Raw genomic sequence first — 25,001 nt, 5'->3', positions numbered from 1 at the left:
TTATAGGTACTAGCACCCCTGTCGTACCACCCAGGGGGTGCAAAACTGCAAGCTAGAGTATTATAGGTACTAGCACCCCTGGCGTACCACCCAGGGGGGCAAAACTGCAAGCTAGAGTATTATAGATTCTAGCAACCCTGGCGTACCACCCAGGGGGGCAAAACTGCAAGCTAGAGTATTATAGGTACTAGCACCCCTGGCGTACCACCCAGGGGGGCTAAAATGGAAAGGTAGAGTATTATAGGTACTAGCACCCCTGGCGTACCACCCAGGGGGGGCAAAACTGCAAGCTAGAGTATTATAGGTACTAGCACCCCTGGCGTACCACCCAGGGAGGGGCAAAACTGCAAGCTAGAGTATTATAGGTACTAGCACCCCTGGCGTACCACCCAGGGAGGCAAAACTGCAAGCTAGAGTATTATAGGTACTAGCACCCCTGGCGTACCACCCAGGGAGGGGCAAAACTGCAAGCTAGAGTATTATAGGTACTAGCACCCCTGGCGTACCACCCAGGGAGGGGCAAAACTGCAAGCTAGAGTATTATAGGTACTAGCACCCCTGGCGTACTACCCAGGGAGGCAAAACTGCAAGCTTGAGTATAATAGGTACTAGCACCCCTGGCGTACCACCCAGGGGGGCAAAACTGCAAGGTAGAGTATTATAGGTACTAGCACCCCTGGCATACCACCCAGGGAGGCAAAACTGAAAACTAGAGTATAATAGGTATTAGTACCCCTGGCACCCCTGGCGTACCACCCAGGGAGGCAGAACTGTTGTTTATTTTGGCTCTAAAAAATAGCACATGTGCACGCAATGTCTCATGTCCAAAAAAAGCACAATAAGCAAAGATGGGCAGCATGGGGAGTGGAAACGGGTGAAATAAAGATGAAGCAGATTCTGGGAGGTCGATATGGGTGGGGGATAGAGGGATGAGGTGGAAGAGGAAGGGGGCGAGCCTGAAAGAGCAAAGGAGGAAATGGATGTGAGCCCAGAGATGAGCCCAGCCCATTTGAGGGCTTGTTTAAAAAGGCTCTTAACACAGGTAAGGCCAGCATTCCAGCTCTTCTGATTGGTTATGAAGAACAACCCGAATGCTAACTGCCAATGCAGGAATACTTAATACATTGAAATAATTCCACAGGTCATTAAGTGTGAGTCTGTAAGAAAAGTAAGAAGAAAACAATATGGCTTAAATATAAGCTTCCCTAAGTAACTATCAAATATATATTAGGCCCTCTCTGGCTGAGTGGAAGGTGGATCCGTTAGTAGTTGAGCCTAAAGTTATTGTTTGTTCCATTATATTCAGTCAAGCAGCAGCAGCAGAGCTGGGCACTCCAAGTGGACAGTGCCCCATCAGACTAAGACACAATGCTGCCTGAGAATTCATTAAGATATGATTACCCAGAAGTTAACCAATCAAGGCCATGCAATGGCCATCCAGTTGCGACAATGTGTGTGTGTGTTAGCATGTTTTCATGTATGCATTGAAGGCAGGAATTGAGACGAGTGATCATGTGCACATGAAGGATGGCCATTTGAGTGATGCTCTCGCAATAAGGGCCAAGATGAGGGATTCCCTTTTATATGATTTTATAGATGCATGAATTGCTTTTTCTTTTTGTAGGTGCAACTGTGCTGTTCCTTAATGCCACCGATTTGGATCGTTCCCGGGAATTCGGTCAGGAGTCCATTATCTACTCCCTGGAAGGTTCTCCGCAGTTTCGCATCAACGCACGCTCAGGTAGGTGCCCCTTTGCCACATGATGGGTATCCCCTATTCTTGTCACCATCTCACCTCGTTGTCATTCATAATAACAATTAACACTAAACGTGTTTCTATCAACTAACAGACCTAGTGATCATTTTATCTGCATCGGAAGGGTCAAAGGCTGAGTCATCCCTCGCACAGACAGCTCTTGTGACCCCCTCCCTTGCATTCCATGTTTCTCACAGTGGTGTTGCTGGGTGAGGGGTGATGGGGCTATAGCCCCGGGTCTTTTGGTTGTAGCACCAGATAGAAGCTCAGGAGCTACAACCAAAAGACTAGCTAGCCCCGAGTCTCAACAGTCCCGACATGAGTGTAGCCCTTTTCCAGCCTAGCAACACCCATGTGTGACTGTGATGTGGGCTGTGATAGTTCTATGTGGGAAGTCTCCGCTGTTTCAGGTATATATTGATGGATGCAGTTTATAGAAAATAACACCTGTTTCTTTTGCTGACTTTTGAGTCCTGGGTTGGGAAACTGGTCCTTACGTTATCCAATTCACACAATTCCAGGCCCCTCCTCCTTTGACACTGCTGTTGTGACTTTGTTTTCTGCTCGTTTACCATCAATTGTCTTTGCGGTCTGCTCCCCTGGTCTCCGCGAGTCTCTCAGATTAGCTGGTTGCAGCCTGTGGGGTCTCACGTTGCAGCAGATGTAGACACTGCACCCCTCCAAAGTTAAACTCCTTCTGCATAAACCTGTGACTGTATTTTATGGATTGAAGCAGTGCCTTCATTCAACGAAGCAACATTATATTTGTGCTCTATAAAATGTATTGGCTTTGGAGGGAATTCATTTGTGGTTAGGAAGCCTTCGCGTGGCCTCCCCGCCTGCCAGAGCTACTTTGTTACTGTTACTCCAAATCTTTTGAAAATTGTTTAAAAGCTGCCTTCTCGGGATGACATGAGGTCAGGCCAACTTCTAGCGTAAATACTGCCTTGATGATGCCCAGAAAGTCTGGCACTGCCTTTATGAACTCTAATTCTCAAAAGAAAATGGCTTCGCCACGGGTGGTATTACAGAAAATGTGCGACGAACCCCACGTTATTAAAGGGCATGCTCCACTGCTGTGACAGCCATAACGGGGTCCTTAGAACAATCTTGCACAAAGGATGTTTTAGTGCACCAGCTCCTCAACATATTGCAGGTGCACAGCCCGGTGTAGTCGAAGAACATCCTTTCTTTGTATAGCTCCGGCCGCACACCTTTCTTTAATATCACCACAGATCCTGGTTGTCTTGTTCGTTGGCGATCCTGCAAGACCAGCAACAATCCCTGGAGGAATAGTAACCACGGGTGGCCTTTACTGCCACTATTAAAGCTACCATGCAGGTTCTACCACACCCTAGTCTTCAATAGGACCTGTGCCTTGTTCAACCCGTTTGATACACTTGCATGGACGTCATTTCACCAAAATGCCATAGTGACACCACACGACCCTTGACCTCTGACATCACAGGAGGTGATGTCCTTTGACCCCCTCCCCAAATTGACTTCACAGGAAACGATGGAACACAACCTTTTCCCCCTTGGCAAAACAGGAAGTGGCATCACATAGCGTTGTTCCTAAGTACATTTCGAAAAATATGGTTACACTATCACTATCATGTGATGTGCATTTCATACAAGAATGGATTACCATATGTACCATTAATATCAGTTTGTATAGGCCAATATTACCAAATTACTGTGACTGCACGCGCACACATCCAAGGCCAAATGATAATGATGTTTTATTGTATAGCGCTTTGTATAGAACAAACATACATACAATTTCACCCAAACTGTGTTGGTACTAATATATCATCTTGAAAAGGATGAATGGCTGAGTTGGTCTTGCCAGGATTCCAACCTGCTACCTGCAGATCACACACACATCGCAGCAGTGAGTGCTCAACCACTGAGCTATCTTACCGGCCATAGCTATCTCACCGACTATCGTAAAATGAGCAATCACATGTCTGAATGTTCACTAAGTCAGAAAGCAAATTACACGCTGTAGTGGCTTTAATAGTAGGACAGTTCATATGCAGGGCTGGTGCAATGTTGGCCATCTGTCTGCGCAGATCTACTTTTCAGGCTACAGAGGCTGGTAAAACACATTCCATTGGGAGGGTTCATAACTGTGTATTTAAGAATTTAGAGTAACGCAGGAAAAGCAGCACACTTACACTGCATCCCGTACCCTGGGCACTCGTTACCTCATACATACAAACAAACATCCTGAACAGCATGCCATGGAGATGGGAAAGGTAGACACATTACTACAAAGCATTAATTGTGGCACATTTAAATCAAGCTCCACTTTATGTGCTATGGTCAAACATTTCTACACATTACACAGGCTTTTGGGCACAAGGATTTTGTCAATTGAACGAGGACACTGAGTTGGAATGTCTTGTGATGATCGTAACAGAGACAACGGCAGAAAAAACATACTATAACTGCAACTTGCAAAAAGGGCAAAATGCCTCGTCCAAATTAGATGCTTATTCTGCTCTAAATGCCTTTTGAAGGGTTTTGTCTGCATTGTGAATTTGAGGTGTTGAGGAATAAACTAAATCAGTGACTCACACTCTGAAGTGTGCCTGGTCGTTATTCATATTCTTTTTTATTTAGGGTCACTACTCACATTATTAGACTTATGGAACCCCCTGTTTTTTATAAGAGGTCTGCTCAAGAAAGCCAGCTACTCCAGAAACAAAGAGTAACATGGCGCTGGCCACTGCCCAGGAGCTTCCAATTGAAACAAATTAACATGAATTATTGTTTTTGTCTTTTTTCTTTTTTTAGGGGTAGCAAGGGTGATCATACGGGTAGCAAGGGAGACCTCAGAGGTCGCAGCTGTGACTCCTGGTGAGCCCCAAATGAGGTCCCTGGCATCTCGCTGCATCTTTCAGCACATCGCCTAATGAATCCTGGCACATCGTCACCCCAGGCTTTCTGTTCTCTCCACTCCCATTCTAGACTAAAAAATCAATTCTCGTCCTCCCTGTGTTTCTTCATTTTTACCCGAGCATCTGGAATTAAATCAAAGTGACATACATGCCATCATTATCCATCCCATTCGCGTGACACTGGTCAAGTCCTAGTTTTAACTTTGCAATCTGCCGATTGAAGTCCTGGATTTCTTCATTAGGAACTCAGAACTCCAAGTGCCAGAATGCAAAGTTCAAACCAGAGCAGGACTATTGTCTCCCGACCGGGATTGATAAGGTTGACATTTATGCAGCCGGCAATCTGGAAATTGGGTCCCTATGGACTGTGGAGTCTGCTGGCTGTCAAGGATCGGCGACTGTACCCCAACCCTATGTGCAATCAGAAGAGGTGACCCTGGTCCCACAGAACTGCTACTACTTTTTTTTAAATATATTTATTAGATTTTCATCAAAATACATATTCAACACACAGGTTCCAGAAAAATAAATTACAAATAAACTATTGCCAACAACAATGTCCTATGTCATCACAACAATAATACCATTTATCTACATCCATAAGCAAATTATACCCCACACTTTAAAACACCAACTCATTGCCATCCTATGTGGATAATAGAAGAGAGCAAATATACATATAATAGTAGAACTACTACTACTTTAACGTTAGGGATTCGATCCTTGTAAGCCTTGTATGTGTTTCTTTGAGTTCTGATGGCCATGAAGTGTAGTACCTCATGCGGCCTCAATAGCAAATGGCGCTTAGCTGGGAAAAGGGGAAATCTCAGTGAGCGAGCAACGCTGGAGAAAAGGTAGGGCTCCCGCCTCCAACACTAGCTCTCCCCCATCCTGTGCAGGTTTGCTGAACACTTGGGATTTACCCGACAGTGCTGATGTATCAAAGAGATTTCTGTAGCAGGAACCTGGCCCATGCATTCACATAAATGTAAATTAATGAAAAGGTACTGTGTCAGCCTCAGGCTCATGATGACGCATCAGAAGATAAGCTGTGAAATGGGGGAGAAATCACGTGTGGTAGCAGCACGAGGTACAGTTTTAAGATACAGCTTCAAGCCTAGTTTTTCTGACTTTATTTGAACGAATGTGGTTTGTTTTTTGATCTACCCTCAATTCTGACTCCTAATAGATGGTCCTCACCATGCCACGCGCCCCGCAAACCTCTCCCATTTAGTCTCCAGCCCTGAACAATGTGCGGTTTGTCACAGCAATTCGGTGTTTGTACATGTTGCTGATGTTCGTTAATAAGGAAGTTGCACTCTCATTCAAAATGTTCTATGAAAAAATAGAGACCACCTCTTAACACTGTACAAATCCTAAACAAATGAACTCATAAATGTAATATTCTACCTGGTATTATCCCACGTGCATGTTCCCGCCCTCTCCCCATCAGATCTTAGTTTCTGTAATCAATCTTAACACTTTCACTGCAAACCCCAAGGACCATGACTACCCGGTGAAAACGCAAACAAGTAACGGCAAAGCCAACAGTTTTAGCTTTTGTTGAGGTATGCAATAGGCATTTTCCAGGCACTGCCATAGTGGTACTTCCTGTCTGTAAGGTAGCAACAGTTGAAAAATGGTGCAAGTACCTGGAATATGAAAGCAGAGCCTGGCAAATGCCTTTCTAATACCTGTACACAAGCCAACAGTGTTGGCTTTTCAAATGCTTGTTTTTAACAGGACCTCAGTGCTCATAAATTAAGTTAACCAAACAAGTGGCTGAGGGAACACTTGGTTAAGATATTTTTGCTACACCATGAGGACATTTAGAGTTGCAATTATGCCATTAACTCTCAGAAGGCTGCTTTGAGATAACATGTGCATGGCTTAACAGCACAATGCTCGATGATACTACTTGACAGAGCTAAGTCAAAGAGACCCCAGGAAGATGTGTTTTGGGCAGGCAGGAGCAGGTAGTGGGATTGACCAGCCATAGCGATTAACATGCTCATCAAGTCAATAGCATGATAAATAACAAAACAACACACACACAAGCTGTCTATACCTCCTCACATCCCATATTCTGCCTATCTGTACACCAATGAAGTAGGTTTGGCTGATAGATTAGTGTAAGAGCCACTTAGCAGCTAAACACTGGTTTGGCCTTGGTTTCTGTCACTTGGAGGTAAAGGGGTGGACAACCTCCCCATACTTTCAAGAGATTTGAACTCAGTTGATTGCCCTAAACAAAAACATTCAGAAAGTTACCTGGCTATAGAACCAATTGAGTAGCAGCATATTTCCACTGTTCAACATTTCCCTGCAGAGGAAGAATTTGGTACAATTTGGTACAGATCATAGCAGGGACCAGAAATCCTACAGTATCCACATTGCAGAAAGTGGCTATGCTGACTTGTCATCAAATATACCTTTTTTTAATGTGGAGGATTGTAAAGGATGGCCCATTTGGAACCGCAGAATCCCAAATCTCGGTTCACATTCATAATGGTCCAGATCAGGATAGGAATGACCCCTTTTCAGTGCATGAACCTCAATGTGAAGAAGTGCTGCTGCCTGCACAAGCATCTTGTGTGTAGCATTTGTGGAATTGACAATACTGTCAAACTTGTATGTGGGCACATACCTCAAGAGGAGGTGGATGTTCCTTTACAGTGCATTCTCTGTGGAGGGCTGGATTCTTCTGGCATTGTGATGGTAAGGAAATAAGACAATTAAAACAAAGGGAACTGTGCCACATGTCTGGAGGTGTGGAAAGGCACCATCTTGCATAACAAAATGTTATTGGATCATAAAATCCACCCTCAAGTAGTCTAGAAAAGAAAAGCTATTTTTTGTTTCTAGAAAGAAGTCCTGAATCTCGGACCTCTGTCTAAGCATTTTATTTAATTTTTCATTTATTGAACATTTGTATGGTGCCTATAAATCAAAAAGTGGTTCCAGGCGCTACAAGGGTGGGGGGACAGAAGTGAAAAACAATAACGGTCCTAATAGGCCTTTTGATATTTGGATCATGCAAGTGCAATAACAGGAAGTGCAGGGAGAGGGAAGAGGGAGAAGGACAAGGGTGAGTGGGCAGGGGGATGGGCAAGTGCATAGGGAGTCCCCAGAGAGCAAGTGCTCAGAGAAAGGGATAGGGGTCAACTAGTGTGAGGGGGTAACCAGACTCAGAAGGCTAGTCAGGGAAGCATGATGTCCCTCAACTGGTGTCCCGTCAACCTCTAGGTCTCCTTTAAAGGCATCTGTCACACCTGTGTAGAACTATGGAACCTACTGCTATTTATCTGAAGTACACTGAAAACATGGAAGTTGCCTCGGTATTGAGCGAGATGTCTACCTCTTTGATACCATGATAAAAAGAGTGCACCTGCGAGATACGAATAATCATCTATGCAAGAGAAACATAATTATAACAATGTATAGATTTATAGGGCCGTTAAGTACATTGTATACAGAGACTGAGTTGCTGATACCAAAGACATGCAGAGTACTACCCCCATAAATCAGAACTTTACCACATGGAAAAGTACTAAGGTGCAAGCATTTGGAGTATGATTGCCATTAAAGAACTAAGCCTGGGCCTCAAAACAATTATTTTTGCAGGCCTATTGCTTAAAAAGATCTCAATTTCTCCACAGGTTGCTATTTTTCTGATGCCACTTGTAGAAAAAATATATCTGTATCTTTAAAATGTGTTTCTTTCTTTCTTTCCAATAGAAATGAAAAAAAAAAAGTCAAGAGAAAAATAATACATTCTTAATGAGGACAGGACAGGAAAACAGCATTTCAAGTTCCAGTACTTTGAATAATACAGTTTTGTATTGAACTTGAACTAGTGCATTCCTTTATATGTTGTTAGCATGCTGGTCCTTTAGCGGCTCCCACTAAGGGCACCTGGTAAAACCACCTGCCCTTAGCGGGACCCGCTAAAGGACCTCGTAATGTGGCGGTAAGGGGTTAATGGCACCGGCACCCTTAACAGTGCCATTAACCCCTTACCGCCCACCTTGGAATGAGGCCCCTTAGTCATATTGGAACATTCCTACAGCAGTATTACTGAAAAGAGTTTGCATCCAGTGTAACACTGACGACCTCATGTGGCCAAAATTGGCATTCTTTTCAGATACATTCAAGTCAACAATGAACAAAAGAGTCATATGTTGTCAGGTGGCCAGAGATTTAATTATTTAAACATCTATAACTTTGTAGTGGGACATCCTAGGAACCTAAAAACATTTGTGCATAATAGAAAACATATATATCTTTTAGCCAACACCAAATATGAACTGTCTACAATTATCGATATTATAAAAACATATGAAAAATGTATATCCCCAAAAATATACACCTGGCAGTCATTTCACATCTCGAATAGTCTGTCCTGATGTATAGATTTTATTTGTCTTTCTTTTATTAAACAAGCACATTCATATCAAAAGTTATATCATATAAATGAAATGCCTCTCCATAAGATTAGGAGCAAGGTTCCCCCCTCCCTTCACGGCACAAAGACTAGGGTGGTTAGACCAATCTTGCAGACAGAGCGTGAAAGGCCCCCGTCACTTAGTCCCAAAATGAGGGGACGAGTTTGGATTATAAAATATCTTTCGCACAGATAGACAGGGAGTATTAGCATTATTCTGGATTTTCCTGGAAGGAGACAGCTGGCTGGGGAGAACAGACATCATCTAGAGTGTTGGTTTTCTATAGACCCTGCAGAGATGATCCCCATTTGAAAGGATATGAGAAGTCCTTATTAGAAATCTATAAATGAATTAGAAGGTAGGTGTTCACTTAACCCTTGAAAACCTGGGTAAAATAAGAACCAAAGTGAGGGGGTTGGAGTTGCATGGGATCAGTTTCATAATAAATCTATGGTCTATTTAAACTATGTTCAAAACAGAACTATAATTGAATGCAATGGAGGAAAGGGATATCATCTTTTAGGATATGATCTTTTTACTAAACAAATTATTTAAAAACAATGGCTGTCATAGTAAAGTGCTAAAGACAAATTAAAGTGCATTTAGTGTGTAGTATATACAAATTGAAAGTGCAAGGATAATTCATTAATATTGCGTAACATTGTATGCATGTCATAATAAACATTAACAAACAAGTACAAAACAATGAATAGGAAAGATAACGGTTATTCCCTATGATACAGTGTATCAAATGGTGAGTTTACTAGCTGAGATATTCAGCATATTACTTCACTTGAGCATGCTGAGATATATCTGAAGACTCTAATTTATTAGTTTCAACAACAATCCATTACTCAGTATGGATTAACTGTCTTCATCAGGACAAAACTAAAAGAGAAAAACTATTTAGATATATTGTGTTGTTGTATCCATTGTAAAGATGTCATTATTTAAAGTATTTTTTAATAATGTAGCTCTCTTTGTGTTAATCCAAAGGTTTGAATTCAAAAGGTCACTTCTCTTATACCTTGAATAGAAGAATAGATTGCTTATCATAAGAAGCTAGATATACATTCTAGATGGCGACTAATGTTATGATGCAGTAATTCATAAATACCTCTCGTTAATGATTGCATTCCATCCCAAAACATGTTGATAGTAAATCAAATGAATAGAAGTTGATTGATAGTTGCACTCATATGTAGATTGAAAGTTGCACACATGGGTAGATTCAAAGCTGCACACACATGTTGAAGAAACCCCTCAACCACATTCAGTTGAGAAGCTGTAAATCTTATAACATTCATCTGATTATGTAAATGGTGGGTGTCAGTGGGGAAGGTAAAAACACTATGTTTACTCATTTAAAAATATGACATCATATTTCACATTGAGTATCTTGCGCAGTTAAGCATTGTGAGAGACATTTATTAACAAACAATAAAAGCATGTTAAGAATACCTAATATTTTTTAGAGATTAATATATACATGCATTTTGTTTTGCTGACTAATTTTGTATCAGTATGTATCATTGTGATGACCTCCCCTGCATAAAGGTGGAGAAACCTTTGTTTGGATTTGACTTGGATTCTTTTCAGTAATTTTGAATGTTTGTACAAGTGCATGTTTATGGCCCAGAATTGCGGGCTGGGACTGTATGACCGGAGTTATGAGACTAGAAAAATCATACTAATGAGAGCTTATAATTTATACATAAAATATATCTCTACATACTCATCCTTCTCAAGTTCATTTGTGGTTGGGTACAAAATATACTTCAGCAACCAACAAGATCACTCCATCCCACTACATCCCCAGACCACCAAACAAATTGAAGCTCAAAATAGGATGATTCTTTGACACTGGCCATAGAGCATCCGCTCTGCAATTAAGTCACCATATCTTTGAAACGTTATATAAACTCTCTACTTCTGCCTATTCCATTAAAACCACACCTGAAAGCCAGAATTATATTGGGTTGATGCTCTTGTTTACAGACGCAAGTCAATTAAATGTTTCTTTTTGTCATTAATTGTTAGTGTTTCCATGAACTCAACCTGATCCAACCTATGTATGTGAATTCCCTTAGAATGCATTTGTACTTATATTTGTCTCAATAAAACCGAGATTTTGATCTGAATCATTCAGCTCATCATCCATCCTAAAATTCACTGAAAGGCCCTAAAATGCCATGTGTAAAACATTGTGATTATGCAATATGAAACTAAGCAGCTGTGGGTATATTTGATCTCAAATGAGAAGCAAGCTCTTGGTTGATTTGATCTCAAGTGCAGACCACCACCTCTTCTCCTTTGCTCTCTAGTCCCTCCGTGGTGAATTAGAGGCACTCCCCATCCTCTGGTATGGCGGGGCTGAGCATCATGGGATGGGGATGGTCCGGCCACAGCCCGATTTGACTCAAAGAAGTTGGATGGAGTGGTATTGCCTGCACTTGTCTCTCCCTCAGAGATGCGATATTACACTTTATCTTTTGAAGGTGCCAGCAGTCCAAACATTACAAATGGACTACAATTCCCGTGGATCAGAATGGAATGGATTATGGTGTATTTGATAGAACCAGCAACCTGCATATTGAAGGAGAAGATAGAATCCCAACCTCCTGTGAACTGCAGCATCAGCTGTGGATGTCACCACACCCACTTGCCCCATCAACTCAGGCAACTGAGGAACACCACAGAGTTAACATGCACCCAGAGAATTTGAAGACAATTCCGATGTCATAGGGCATATCTAACTTTGTGAAGCTGGCAACTGAGAACAATTACACTGATTTTCCTCTTGCCCGGAATGAAAAGGATAACAATAATTGTATTATGGACCAATTAGTGAGACCAGGAGAAGGGGCAAGGCATGAAACCTAAGACCACTGGCCCAAGACAAAAAGCAGTTCTGAACTGACTTGCAAAGACCTCCATCACTGCAGGTGTATGACAAGGGCTGGAAGAAATCACCTGGGGCACAGAAAGGGAGGAATAAGATGTGATATTCACTGCTTCCTGGAGAGGAAAGAAGACAAGGAGACCGCTAGCTGGTCTGTGCTAGCCTAGTTGCTGACAGACATACAGCATAGGTTCCGCAAGCAAAAGTTAGAGACTGAGCTAAGAGGACACGTAGTGGCCCGGAGGGGGAACCCACAACTGGGTTCCACTACTGGAAGCTGTGGATCCTGAAGACTGGTCCCTGCTGAAGGAACCCTGACCAGAATAGACCCCTGGCTGGAGGGTATCAATATTAACTGCCCAACAAGAACACCAGTTGAGGGAGTAGAAATACTCTTTGCACCTAAAGAAAACATATGTGGTGGAGGAAAACACACACACAAACTAGAGTCAGGGAAAGAGTAAGTATCCTGGCCTATAAGATAAGTGAATGAAAGGTGAGATTGACAGTGGAAAGAAGACAGACCTTGGAGATGTTTCAAGAAGAGAGGGGCTTTGGAAAGTTCCGAAAGAGGGAGAACTTTGGGAGGTCTAGAGGGGAGAATTATCATGAGCTGTATGGAAGAGAGTGACCATGGTGAGGTTTATAGAAGAGAAGGGCCCTGGCAAGCTGCAGCAAAGAGAGGGAATTGAGAGTTCTGAAGAAGAGAAAGTCAATAGAGTGTTCTGAAGACGAGAAAGACCTTGGAGAAGACCATGAAGAGGTGTGGAGAAGAAAATGAGAGACCATGGATTGTGAGTACTTCCTGTAGGGGTTTTCCCACTGAATCTCCTTTTGTATTTATTTTAGATTCGATTGGACATTGAAAGACTAGAGGTATGACCTGTTTTGTGGGCAGAGATTTGAGAACATTATGTCATCAGCCTGAGCTATTGGAAGTACCGGAAAACCCCACTTAGTGTTATTGTACCCTTGATACTGTTTTAAGAGGATATTCCTTATTAGTTGCAATTTGTCTCCTGGTTCAACAAGCTGTTTGTCCAATCCTAACCCAGAAATAACTGTAAAACTGGGGCATATTAAACATGTTTTCTCTTTCAAGTGTTTTTGTGCTAGAAATTTTAAAAATGTAAATAAATATTTGCATGCTGTATGATGCCTCTGGCAGTTGTAGGAGACAGGGATACAGGCATGTTTTAGGGGGGTAGTGTAGGCTGGTTCACCCCCATATTAACTTGTCAATATCTGTGGCTCACCAAACCTTTTGATCAGTGACCTACAAATATTTGTAGGTAAGTTTTGTGCGGTTCTAATTCATGTCACATGCAGGACATGATGCTTCAGACTTAATTCTCTATCCTTATCGCTCTACCTCTCTGTACTTGCTTGGTCTCATCCAGACCTCTACCAAATCATTTGGCTCTTGTACACATGGTCCCCATTTCAACTGCTTATAGTGCATTACCATCTTTGCAACACATCTTGCCTTTTCCCCTCAGCTTGGTCTCCCCTCTGAGAGCATCTCACCTGTCACAGGAGTTGTCTACCCTCAGTCTTACTACTTCTCACAGAAAAGGACCAGAGTTCTGACGATTTTGTACCAAAAAAAGGACCTAGTCCCCCCTTCGGTTTTCCTGGCACTCCCCAAGATTTCAATGTGAACGTGTCTGAACTCTCATGCAAGTTGTTTCAAGCATGTTGCCTTAACCTTATCATTTGTGTCCCATGCTCTCAAAAAGACTTCAACCTTATCAGGGCAGTGGCATTTACCAGTAAAAACGCCTCACTAAGGATCCAACAGAGGTCTGTCCTCAGGTGTTCTCTGGGTCACATTCCAACTCTCTTCATAAGAATAGCCTCAGAGAAGACTGATTGCAACCTGCCCATCTGAACCTTAGGAACACACTCTTACTGTATAGCCTCAGGCTCAATTACCAGTCAGCCAACAGACCACGGCAGGCTCGCATATTGGCCCTTCGTGTGACCTCGAGAAAACGGTTTGCTCATCCCGGCCAGTTCACTTAACTCTATAACTACCAGAACCTTGCATATCCTTGCAAACTGTCTAGATGAAGGGACATATGAGTCTCAAAAACAGAATAGGGCATTATTTCCTCAAATGTGAAACAAAACTGTATCCTCTTGCCAGTCAACAAACACTGCTGGTGTGCACACATACCTGCAGGCAGGTCCCTAACTGGGCAGGCATCTTAGCGTGGGCCCCGGTGAGGTTTTGTTGTCAGCTTTGACTATTCCAAGGCCTTCCCCATGGCAAAGTTTAAACTTCTATTCCTGGTGGTATTGAAATACACAAGGAGCTAACTTGGCATAGTAACACCACATGGTCACTGTGGAGCACAGATGTAAAACAAATCTAGCTTGACTGGGTCTGTTAGACGACTCCTTTAGTTAAGGTCTCGGGAGGCTAGTTCAAGGGCAGGGTGCTCGCCTTGGAAGCAAGACGACATGGAGCAACATAGGTTCGATCCCCAGGTCCGAGCTTGGAAACCTCTGGGTATTAAGCGCATTATAAATAACCTATCATACAATTAGGTCACACCTCATCTAAAGATATGTTGTTACGCACCTTAGACTGTGGCATACACTTCTTAGGTCCCGCTCTGAAATATCACTTTGTGACTCATTGGCGCCCTCTTTACGTTCTATTCCTCAACCCACTGTCAGTATTGGCTCACAGCAACTAAGACCTGCCAAACTATGATATGCAATTTAATTTGAACAACTATCACCTGTCAGGCAGTATTCTATATCATGGCTGGTGGCTAGACTCTGTCTCCATAGTGGAGGTCCTCAACTTGAGGTGATTACACCCTTCCACTTATGTTTTCTCCTCACTGCCTTGCACCCTCTCTCTCACTTTGCAGACACATTCTTATATAAATGGTGAAGGCTGATCAAGTGTTTGATACAGTTTATTGGAGCCCACAGCAGGATGCGCACCGCCAACGACATTCACTTGCAAAATTACCTCCTGTGAATACTTCCATTGGCTTTGAGCGTGTAGCATGACAGCATCTTCAAGTTCCTTTTCAGAGCCTGTTCACAGATTGTAAAGACATAAGTACTTTCCGTGGGAGTCACAGATTCGCATTACGCTAACTGGCTCTGCGAAGGTGTGCGCTTAATTGGAAGCAATTTGGACGACCGGTGGCAAGATCCATCAGAACAACACTTTAGCCTTTTAAAGATTAATTTTTCAGCTTGGAAATTAATTGATGCCAGAGAATGTGTGGAGCAGGTACACTAGGTGACTTAGCATTGTTTTCATTTAAGTATATCAGGGAGCAATCCCTGCCAGAAGAGAGGTCCATGGCTTACGCATCCTCTTTGATGGCCACTGTAGAGATTGGTTCAGAAAAATTGGGGGATGGACAAGGATAGTGACACCATATTCTTTTTCAATGCAAGCTTTTTTAGCCTTGTTATGATTTTCCCGTGTGGTTGGGGAGCACTAGAATCCTTCACAACCCAACTAGCCAGCAACAACACTCCAGCACCCTCCATGCAGGCAACGGCGAAGATCAGCCCTTCCAAATGCTGGATCCCGATCCTGCTCCCTTCTGATCTGGAGTCCAAGAAAAACGTCCTACCACGGCTTGATAGACAGCAACTAGTGCATGGGACCCTGCGACACTACCTTGATCATAGCTGTTGTGACACTAGGGAGTGCCACACACTCAATAGACCCATGCTTTTATCATCCATTCATTTGCTTTTCTGGCTGGTCTGGGTGTTGATCCTTCTTGGCGATTTTGCTTTGTGTTCTTTAGTGAGTATGTGTGTTCTGTATACAGAATACAAAGTCTGTCTCGGACTTCATAGGGCAACCTAACTGCTTTTTTCGCAGCGGATTGACAATTGTTGTAGGCCTTTTGTGCAATGTGACACATTCAGTGGTCGGAGTGTACAAAAAGAAATAGTGAACCTATGTTCCGTGCTGGCCTGCCCCTGCTCTCCACAAACCCCATCCCTGCGCCCCCTACCCCACACAATCCAAACCCCCAAATAAACACACCTGCTATTTAAGGGAATGTCAGTGCACTGCACTGAAGTGCAAGCTTCAATTTCTTCCTACACTTTTATTTTAAAACGAAACCATTCCAGAATGTTTTTTTTTTTAAATAAAAGTTTAGGAGCACCGCTCCTGATCACTCCCGCCCACTTCGACCTCTGGACACATTTTATCTTTGGCACGAAATAAGGTATACGCAGTCACAAAGCCAAGTTGCCAACACTATCGCCTTGCGGGATTGTGGTCCCAGCAAAGTGATGCTATAATAGCTTGGATGACCTGTTATCACCAGAGGCGTGGTCACACACTGATTGCAGATGAGTAGCGGTTATTGATCCTTGATTTCCTATTGTCAGTGTTCCTGGAGAGCCATCTCATTACAGAGGTATCTCTCTGAACTAAATCCCGCCTCCCTTCAAGTCAGAAAAATACTACTGACAGGGAGGCAGCCAAAGGGAGCCACCAGAATGGCACAATTACTGCGCACCTGCGGCCTAGAGGTGCCCCCCCTATAGAGACACAGGATCTGGAAAGGTGTTTAATTGCATAGATCTAGCCACCCAAACACTAGAAACAAAGATGGAAAACACGATGGGGATTTCAGGGACGTCATTTCACCAAAATGCATGGGGTAGCGGAAGTGACATCACGCGACCCTTGACCTCTGATGACATCACAGTAAATGATGTCATTTGACCCAACTCCGAACCGACATCACTGGAAGTGAAGGAACATGACCTTTCGCTCCTTGACAAAACAGGAAGAAGCATCACATAGCATTGTTCCTATGTACACAGCGAAAAATATGGTTACAAAAATACACTATAATGTGATATACATTTCATACACGAATGGTTCACCATATGTGTCGTTAATATCAGTGTGTGTATAGGCCCATATTACCGAATGACTGTGAATGCAAGAAGACATCCAAGCCAAATGATAATGATGTGTTATTATAAATCACTTACGCTTAACTGATTCACATAGACCACATATACATGCAATATCACCCAACCTGCATTGGTACTCATTTATCGACCTCAGAAGGATGAAAGGCTGAATTGAGGTGTTTAAGAATAGACTAAATCAGGGATTCACCCCCTGAAGAGTGCCTGAAATAAACCTTTAATGAGTCTAGCAATTATTGTATAGAATTCCAGAATGACAAATTATGTGTTATTCCTAATCATTCTTTTTTTACGGTCACTACTCAAAGTGTTACACTAGTGCAACCCCCTGTTTTTTTTAAAGAGGCATGAACAAGAGAGCCCGCCACTCCAGAAACGAAGAGCCACGTGGCACGGTCACAGCCAATCCAGGAAATAAATGGTTTTTTTTAGGGGTAGCAAGGGAGACCACAGGGGTAGCAAGGAAAACCCCAGGGGTCACAGCTGCGACCCCTGGTGACCACAAAATGATGTCCCTAGGGGATTTGTTATTTATATAGCCCTTTTTCCAGAGCGCTGTACATACCACATATTTGCATACAATCATAATTATCACCCAACCGAGTTGGAACTCATTTATCAACCTCAAAATGATGAAAACTGAGTAGGCCTTGCCCGGATTTCATCCTGCGAGCTGCAGATCACACAAGATTGCAGCAGTGAGCGCTCTACAGCTGAGCTATCTTGCCAGGTGGATGAATCTTCAAATACTTAAATACAGAGTTAAAAAAACCTCAAGAAAGCACAATAAATGATGGCAAAGCAACAGTAAGACCATATGTACCCAGGATTACTGCGTGGATGAGCTGCTGAAAGCATGTGGTTAAGGGATTTTTCAAGTATTTATTTTATAGTCAATCCACACACCAACCCACACGCACCACCAGATCTTCGCTTTCACACAACTTGGTGGTCCCAAGATACAATCTTAAAACAGCAGGAGGAGCCAGCTTCCCAGTCCAAGCTGCCAAGCGTTGGAACTCTATCCCCATCCCCCTTAGACAGGAAACCTTCTTTCTCACCTTCAAAGCCGGCATAAAAAACTGGTTGAATAACAAACCTCCCCAGTAAGAAGTAATCAATAGGCCTGCCATACTTTGTCTACACTTTGGTCAATCGCCTCTAGCCTACTATTGTATTCTCTTGCCTGCATCCCAGATTTTGACCCATATGTAACCAGGGTCCTTTCTGGCCTATGTATTCCTGTTGTTTCTAATCTGTATGCCCATCCATGTCTGTAACCTTAAATTTCCAAGCGCCCAGTTAACTCAGGATTAGGCGTACGATAAAAACAATAAACAAATACAAATACAAATACAAAATACACAGAATCCTTCCATGCACTCTCTTTCTCTGAGTCAGTCCACTTTTGTATGAAGTTAACCCTTTGTATGGTAACAATGGCACGGCTGTCCAAATATAAAGTGAATGCGTGCTTATGAGACCCACTGGGTGAAAAACTGTAGACAAACCTGTGGTCGTTGATTTCCTACACAGGACACCTGATGCAAAGGGAAACCTAAGAAGACTGCATGCTTCTAGAAATGAAATGTGTGGGTCCACAGCATTGTGCTTCGCATAAAAAGCAGTGTAAACCTCCACGTGCAGGTGTTTTTGTGCACCAGGACACTTTCATGTTATGTTTACACATTTATAATGTGCCTTAGGTCCAAAGGCAAACGAGTGCAAAAAGAAACAGTCAAACAAAAACAGGGTCACACTAAAACAAACGTTTAAAAAAAATAACATATCACAAATAACAGAAAAGTTAAAAACATAAAAACAATTAAAAAAACTCCAAATACACAGGTTAAAAACTAAAACCACAAAAAGAGCAGTAATACATTAAAACCATTCAAGTCAAATAAAAAGTATGGAGGGATTTGTTAAAAACTATGAGTGAAGACTCCAAGCTCAACTGCCCAGGTACATTATTCCAAAGATAAGTCGCAAAAAAGTGAAAAGAGCCCTTTCTCCAAGTTGGTGCGAGCTAATGCCAGCCGGTTACTCTGGTTAGATCTCAGTAGCCTGGAGTGTTGCTGGGCTTGCCGTCTTCTTTAGAAATAAGATGGACTGTTGCCATGGAGACATTTGTGATTAATCGTAGGAATCCTGAAGTTTGGGCGCTCCTTTACCGGATGAACAGCCCCTTCTGTAATAGTGTGCACCGCCGGATCGTCTGCTATTGGTGCACTCCTCAAGGGAGTGCTGCCCCTATATGGGGACATTCCCCTATACACATGAAGGCTTTGCTTCTTGTCCTGTTGCAGTAACTCCTTCTTAGTGAGTGCTAATTGTGTACTATCTAAGGAGGGTGATCTGCAATGTGTGCTTCAATCGTTGAAGCACTGGAATTGGGCTGGGGGGGCCATCTGCCCTTTGCGACCTAACTCTAGGTTGGCATCTCGTGTTCTGGCTGAAGGCACGGGTGTCCTGGGGTAGGTAGTTACAGTTCAGCAGAACCCTCACTGCCTGAACTTGCCCAAGTGACCCTTGTCTCAGGTCTTTCAGTAGTGTTTCTGAGAACCCTTAAAATTATAAGAGCAGTCCTGGATGGCACCCCATCCGGTGGGCAAAGGAGGGAATGTAAGCAACTCACTACATGGCTTAGTGCAAATGGGGTGCAGTGTAGATTGGTTTTCTATTGCACCTCATATTTGAATTTAAGGGTGAGGACTACTGGATTATGAATGCTAATGAAATGGACCATGTGTTCAGCATTGTGTCGGACAGTGGGGGTGATGGGCGAGCCCCAACTGGCTGAGGTGTTACATGCAATGGCAAAAGAGTAGAGAACACGTTGATCAAAAGGAAGAAAGTGCTGGGGATTTTCAAATTCCGAAAATTGAATACACCCTCGCCTTTCCATTGAATGGGTGTATACAGGAACACTGGAAAATACTTTTTTTGGAGGAGGGGTTTTCAGTGGATGCAAGGGGAATGGTGGGGAAGTACAATGTGCCTGGGGGCAATGGGAGCATTTAGACTGAGTTGGTCACAGACTTAGTTCAAGGGGATGAGAATAGGGGGTTGAGGGGAGTGGGGAAATAACTCTAGTGGCCTGTGTTAGGTGGACGTACCCTGGGGGGTGCAAGGTTCCCGTTGGTTTTACTGTTGGGGTTTGCAGGGTTGTGGAGGATGTTGGGGGTTGGGGGGGTTATCTGATGTGGATGGGCTATGCCTTGTGCAGATGCTGGGATGTCACTACTGAGCAGAGGGATTATTTTGGAGTGTGAGGGAGGGGAGCCTACAGGGAGACATGGGATCGGATATTTTTAGATTAGCGCCAGTGCTTACAAAAGGATCTGAATTGCTTTGAGGGTGGCCACACTCAATGTGAAGGGATTCAATTCCCAGATGCAGAGATCATTGTGAGGGAGCTTTAGTGAAATCATTTGGACATCCTCTTCCTACAAGAAACAAGGTTACGACAGGAAGAAGAGTGCAGGGTACTGAGCAAAGCAATAGGGTGTGGCCTCTGAGCATCCAGTGGTTTTAAGAAGTGCGACTAGGAATATTGCTGAGAAGGACGCTACACCTTGAAATTTCGGATTGTTGTAAGAAAGTCTGAAGGGCGACTGTTGATTATCCCAGGGAGAATTGGAGGTTGAGAGTCACTCTCAGCTCGATATACTGTCCATCTAAAGGACAGGGTGCTTCGGGGGAGCCTGGGTGTGGTCGATGGTGTTTTGTTAGTGGAAGGGTTAATTTGATGACAGGATAAGAGGTCCGTGGACGGCTTCATAGGAAGTGCAGTTGCCCTTGTCTCTAGAGGCTGTGAGATAAATACGCTTTGATGGATATGTAGAGGCTTCGGCACAGGGAGGAGGGTGATTTCTAATTTTCTCAACGCCGCATGGGACTTCCTCTAGGATTTATTATATCCTTATGGAAATGGGACAAGTGAATGGGGCATTCAGATGTCCCAGGCAGGAAGTGGGCTGGATCGGTCAGAAAATTATGTGGTTGGACCGGGATCTAGGAGAGGTGGGGTGCATATAAAAGGGCTGTAGGCGTGATGATTATTTGTTTAGGATACAGTCTTCTTCAAGGAACTCCGACGGGAGATAGAGTACTACTTCAAGGACAATGACTTGGAGGAAGTGAAGTATACCGCGGTGTGGGAGGCGGCTAAGGTGACATTGCAAGGTCTGCTGGTGAAGGAGGGAGCCGGGCCTGGCTGAATAGAAGGTGTGGCAAGTGTTGGAGGATCTGGAGGAAAAGAGAGGTCAAGTGGATGGGAATAGGAAGGTTTTGGTGGAAACAATAGAAGCAAAGAAGCGGGCACTGGGGAACTAGGCATTAGGGGAGGTAGTTTTCCGAAGCTGTGTTTTTTTAAGCAAAAGCATTATGAGAAGCGGACAAAGCGGGGCACTTTTGGTGAGGAGGCTCAGGGCACAGAAGCTGAAAACACAGGTGGGTACGATACAGAATGAGCATGGCAGCTTGGAAGATTTCCCAAAGTAGATAGTAGGGGGTTTTGCAACATATTGGGTATTGTATACGGAGGATGGAAAGGCCACTCTGGAAATAGTTTAGCACCAAAGGTGGAACTGGTTGCAACAGGATTCATGGATGTGGAGATTACGAGAGAGGAGATAGTGGAGGCAATGCAATGGCAAAGCAAAGAGAATGCAATTTGGGAAGGCGCCATCAGAGGATGGTTTTACTGAAGCTTTTTATATGCATTATGCAGAGATCTTGGTGCTGCACCTGGCTAAACTCTTTAATACCATCATGGATGATGCAGGCAGAACACAAACGTTTCAGTGGGCACTCACTACGGTTATCCATAAAGAAGGAAAGGATCCGGTTGAGTGAGGGCGTACCATCAATCTCGTTGTTGAAAGTGGATGCCAAGATCTTTGAACAGGTGTTTGCAGCCAGGATCGACCCAACACTTCCGGGATTGATAGATGTGGATCAAGTGGGATTCATAGAGGGGATTCATGGGGCAGACACAGTGTGGAAAATATTGAATCTCAAAGTCAATGCTAAAGATAGGAAGGATGACCCGGCGTTGCTCTCTCTGGACCCAGATGAGTCATTTGATTGGGTGTGTTAGCCATTCTTCTTTGCTGTGATGAGACACATAAGCTTTGGCCCTCAACATAGGAGAGCGATTGAAGCCCTGTATGAAGCGCCGGTAGTGCAGGTTGAAGAGGGTGATCTAAACGTGGCCCTCATTACACCCATCCCACTCTCAGCCCGGTGACAGAGAAACAAAAGATGCACATCTCTTCTGGGCCCTTCTTCACCATTGTTGATCTATCACAGGTGTGAAAAACGCTATTCACTCAGACAACCATTCAGACCATACCCAGATGACAGTATTGAAGAGATACAGCAGTCAGCAATCGAACAAGTTGACTGACTGCAACCTCGAAGAATGCTGATGATGTCACGACTGACATCATGGCATAGATACGTTAGACATGAAGCACATAGGCATCCCTGCAAGAAACTACACAAACACTTTAGTTTATTCCTGATAGACATGAAGCAAATGCTTATACTCACATAGTTAGAGGCCTGACACACGTATTCCTTTTGCTATGTGGAAACTGCAAGACACCTAAGAATACATATGAACAGCTTGCCTACGCTTAATTGCAACTAACATTTAGGGCCATGCGAATAAAGATGGAAGCACTAGGTACATTGGAGTGAATGGGAAAAGTAGGACTAACTTCAAAATACAGGGAAAGGCTGACAGACTGATTCTGTTGAAGCATGCAGACAAAGCTTCAAGCACAGACACATGCACAGCCTCGCAAAGGATGAATAGGGAAGGAAAGTTAACAGAGGAGATAGGACACCTGTGAGGGACACAGTCAAAAATACTCTTAATTACAAGTAGGAGACCCCCATTGTGTAGTCCCTACACATGTGACCTGAATCTACGAGACAGAGCCTATTCATTCGAGGCCGACAGAGAAGACTGTTCCCATCGAACCACCAGCAGGAAGATACAATTGTTATACATGTTCAAAGCCAAATGTTCTGTCTCAGGGCCTAGAGACCAGAGATGGTAACTTATTTGGAACATGCAGCACCTTCAGGGTCATTTCCACTACATTGAATAGTTGCACTTGGCATGGTAACTGCCCAAAGTTCCAAGGCTGAGAAGACCCTTTCTGTCCAACCCCTAAATGCCTTCCACGATAAGCATACACTATTTTGCACTGGCCAATCATCTTTAAACTAACCTGTAACTTTGTATTTGTGACAAATAGAGGTGGTCTCAGGAGGAGCCACAAGATATGGTTTACCCAATGATCAAACTAATCCCTCATATATGGATATTGATATTTTGGGGGTAATTCATGGATTATTTGCGCTGAAAAAAACGGGATTTGTGCGCCATTCTGCCTGCAAATCCCCATTTGTTAAACAAGGATTTGTGGGCAGAATGGCGCACAAATCCCGTTTTTTTCGGCACAAATAATCCATGAATTACCCCCTTTATTTCTATTGCGTTCATACACAAGTGTTTCGGAGCGCGAAATGACATATTACATATGTAGTTCAGCTAATTAAGCAATCACTCCCCCTGTTAGGTTTTTGATATGTAACTTTGTGTTTGTGACCTCACTAGTCAACACGATGGGACGACATGCACCTGGAGAGTGAGAGCTTGTGAAGAATTTTGCATCGTTCATGTTGCAATCCCTGTCATTCTAACTGTTAATAAAGACAGTGAACCTTGTCCTATGGCTGAGTCTCCCATTCTTGGGACAGGGGATTTCCAGGGTCCAGTTCCTCTTGCAAGTAAACAGGGAGGCTGCTCATAGTTGCCTTGCCACTATATTACAAAGTGGTGGTGAATGGAAAAATTTCAGAGTAGTTAAGGCCAGGAATTAGATACCATACACTGATACAATCAAAGAAGGAGGGAGGGATGGATCTCCCAGATGTGGAAAAGTACTACAAGGTGGTGCAACTGAGGGCATGAATACTACACTTGAAGGGAGACAAGGAAAACAATGGGTTTATCTGGAAAATCTGCTGTTGGCACCGGCTACTCTAGGGGAATGGTTGTGGGTACCGGGTCAAAAACTCTCGAGGAGACTGAGGGAACATCCCATTCTGGCATGCAATTAGGCCTTGTGGAAGGAGGAAAGGGGGTGAGGTAACTCTCAATGTGCCCACCCACCGAGTCAAATATTGGTCCCTCTGATTAAGGATGGTATAGTCAAACCAGTTTTTTATCAGTCTTGGTTCGAAGCAGGTTTGGAGAGGGCAGAACAATTGTGGAAGAACGGGAAGCTCAAAAGAATCCAATAGTTGGAAGAGTACATGGGGTGGGGGAGAATGTGTCAAAGGAGTGATGGTGCAGTGGAGGGAACATTAGCAAAAGGCCTTGACCCCATTCGAGAACATCTTAGATACCTGTACTAGCTCAAGAGGGTTCCATGTAATAATGTCGCCACAAAAATCTCGGCATGCAAAAATATCGCCGAAAAATGGCCGTTTTTTGTGGTGACATTATTGCATGGAACATGCGGGGGACACCCCCGCAACCCCCAAATTTTTGTTTTTGTATTTTTTTTTTACATTTTTTTTTTGCCCCTGTCCCCATATATATGGTCACCTAAATAATATCGCCACGACATTTTCCCAGCGATATTATTTACGCCGACCATATATATGGCGATATTATTACCTGATACCCTCAAGAGGGCTCAAAACGCAGTTTTATAAAGAGATAGCGAAGGCATGGCAGGGCGAGGGGGAAGATTGAGGGGGAGGTGGGAGAGGGAACTCCAGAGAGAAATGGCAGATGGAGAGTGGTGCATATATAACCCCAATAGCTGGCCAGTACAAATTCAACAGGGTCAGGTTTCTCCATAGGTGGCAATATGACCCGATGAGATTGTCAAAAGTGTACCCCATGGCCAACCCACTTTGTCAGAGGGGGTTTGGAAATCCAACCTCATAGGGGCATATGTGGTGGGATTGTGTGAAGGTTTGGGCTTAGTGGAAGGAGGTGTTGGGGTGGATCAGGA

The 25,001-nt window shown here is 43.6% G+C and overlaps 1 protein-coding gene across 1 annotated transcript in view; it reads left to right on the top strand.

Moving 5' to 3' along the window:
• CDH23 (cadherin related 23) overlaps positions 1-25,001 on the top strand; it is a 3,939,560-nt gene that overhangs the window by 2,479,754 nt on the left and 1,434,805 nt on the right. Inside the window, exon 19 of the mRNA XM_069610726.1 lies at positions 1,625-1,741. Coding sequence (XP_069466827.1) covers positions 1,625-1,741 — 117 coding nt within the window. The remainder of the gene's footprint in view (positions 1-1,624; positions 1,742-25,001) is intronic.

The sequence above is a fragment of the Ambystoma mexicanum genome, chromosome 8 (genome assembly GCF_040938575.1).
Source record: "Ambystoma mexicanum isolate Mex_15411 chromosome 8, UKY_AmexF1_1, whole genome shotgun sequence".
Lineage (NCBI taxonomy): Eukaryota > Metazoa > Chordata > Amphibia > Caudata > Ambystomatidae > Ambystoma > Ambystoma mexicanum.
The sequence above is the reverse complement of the archived record's forward strand: the minus strand, read 5'-3'. Positions and strand labels throughout refer to the sequence as shown.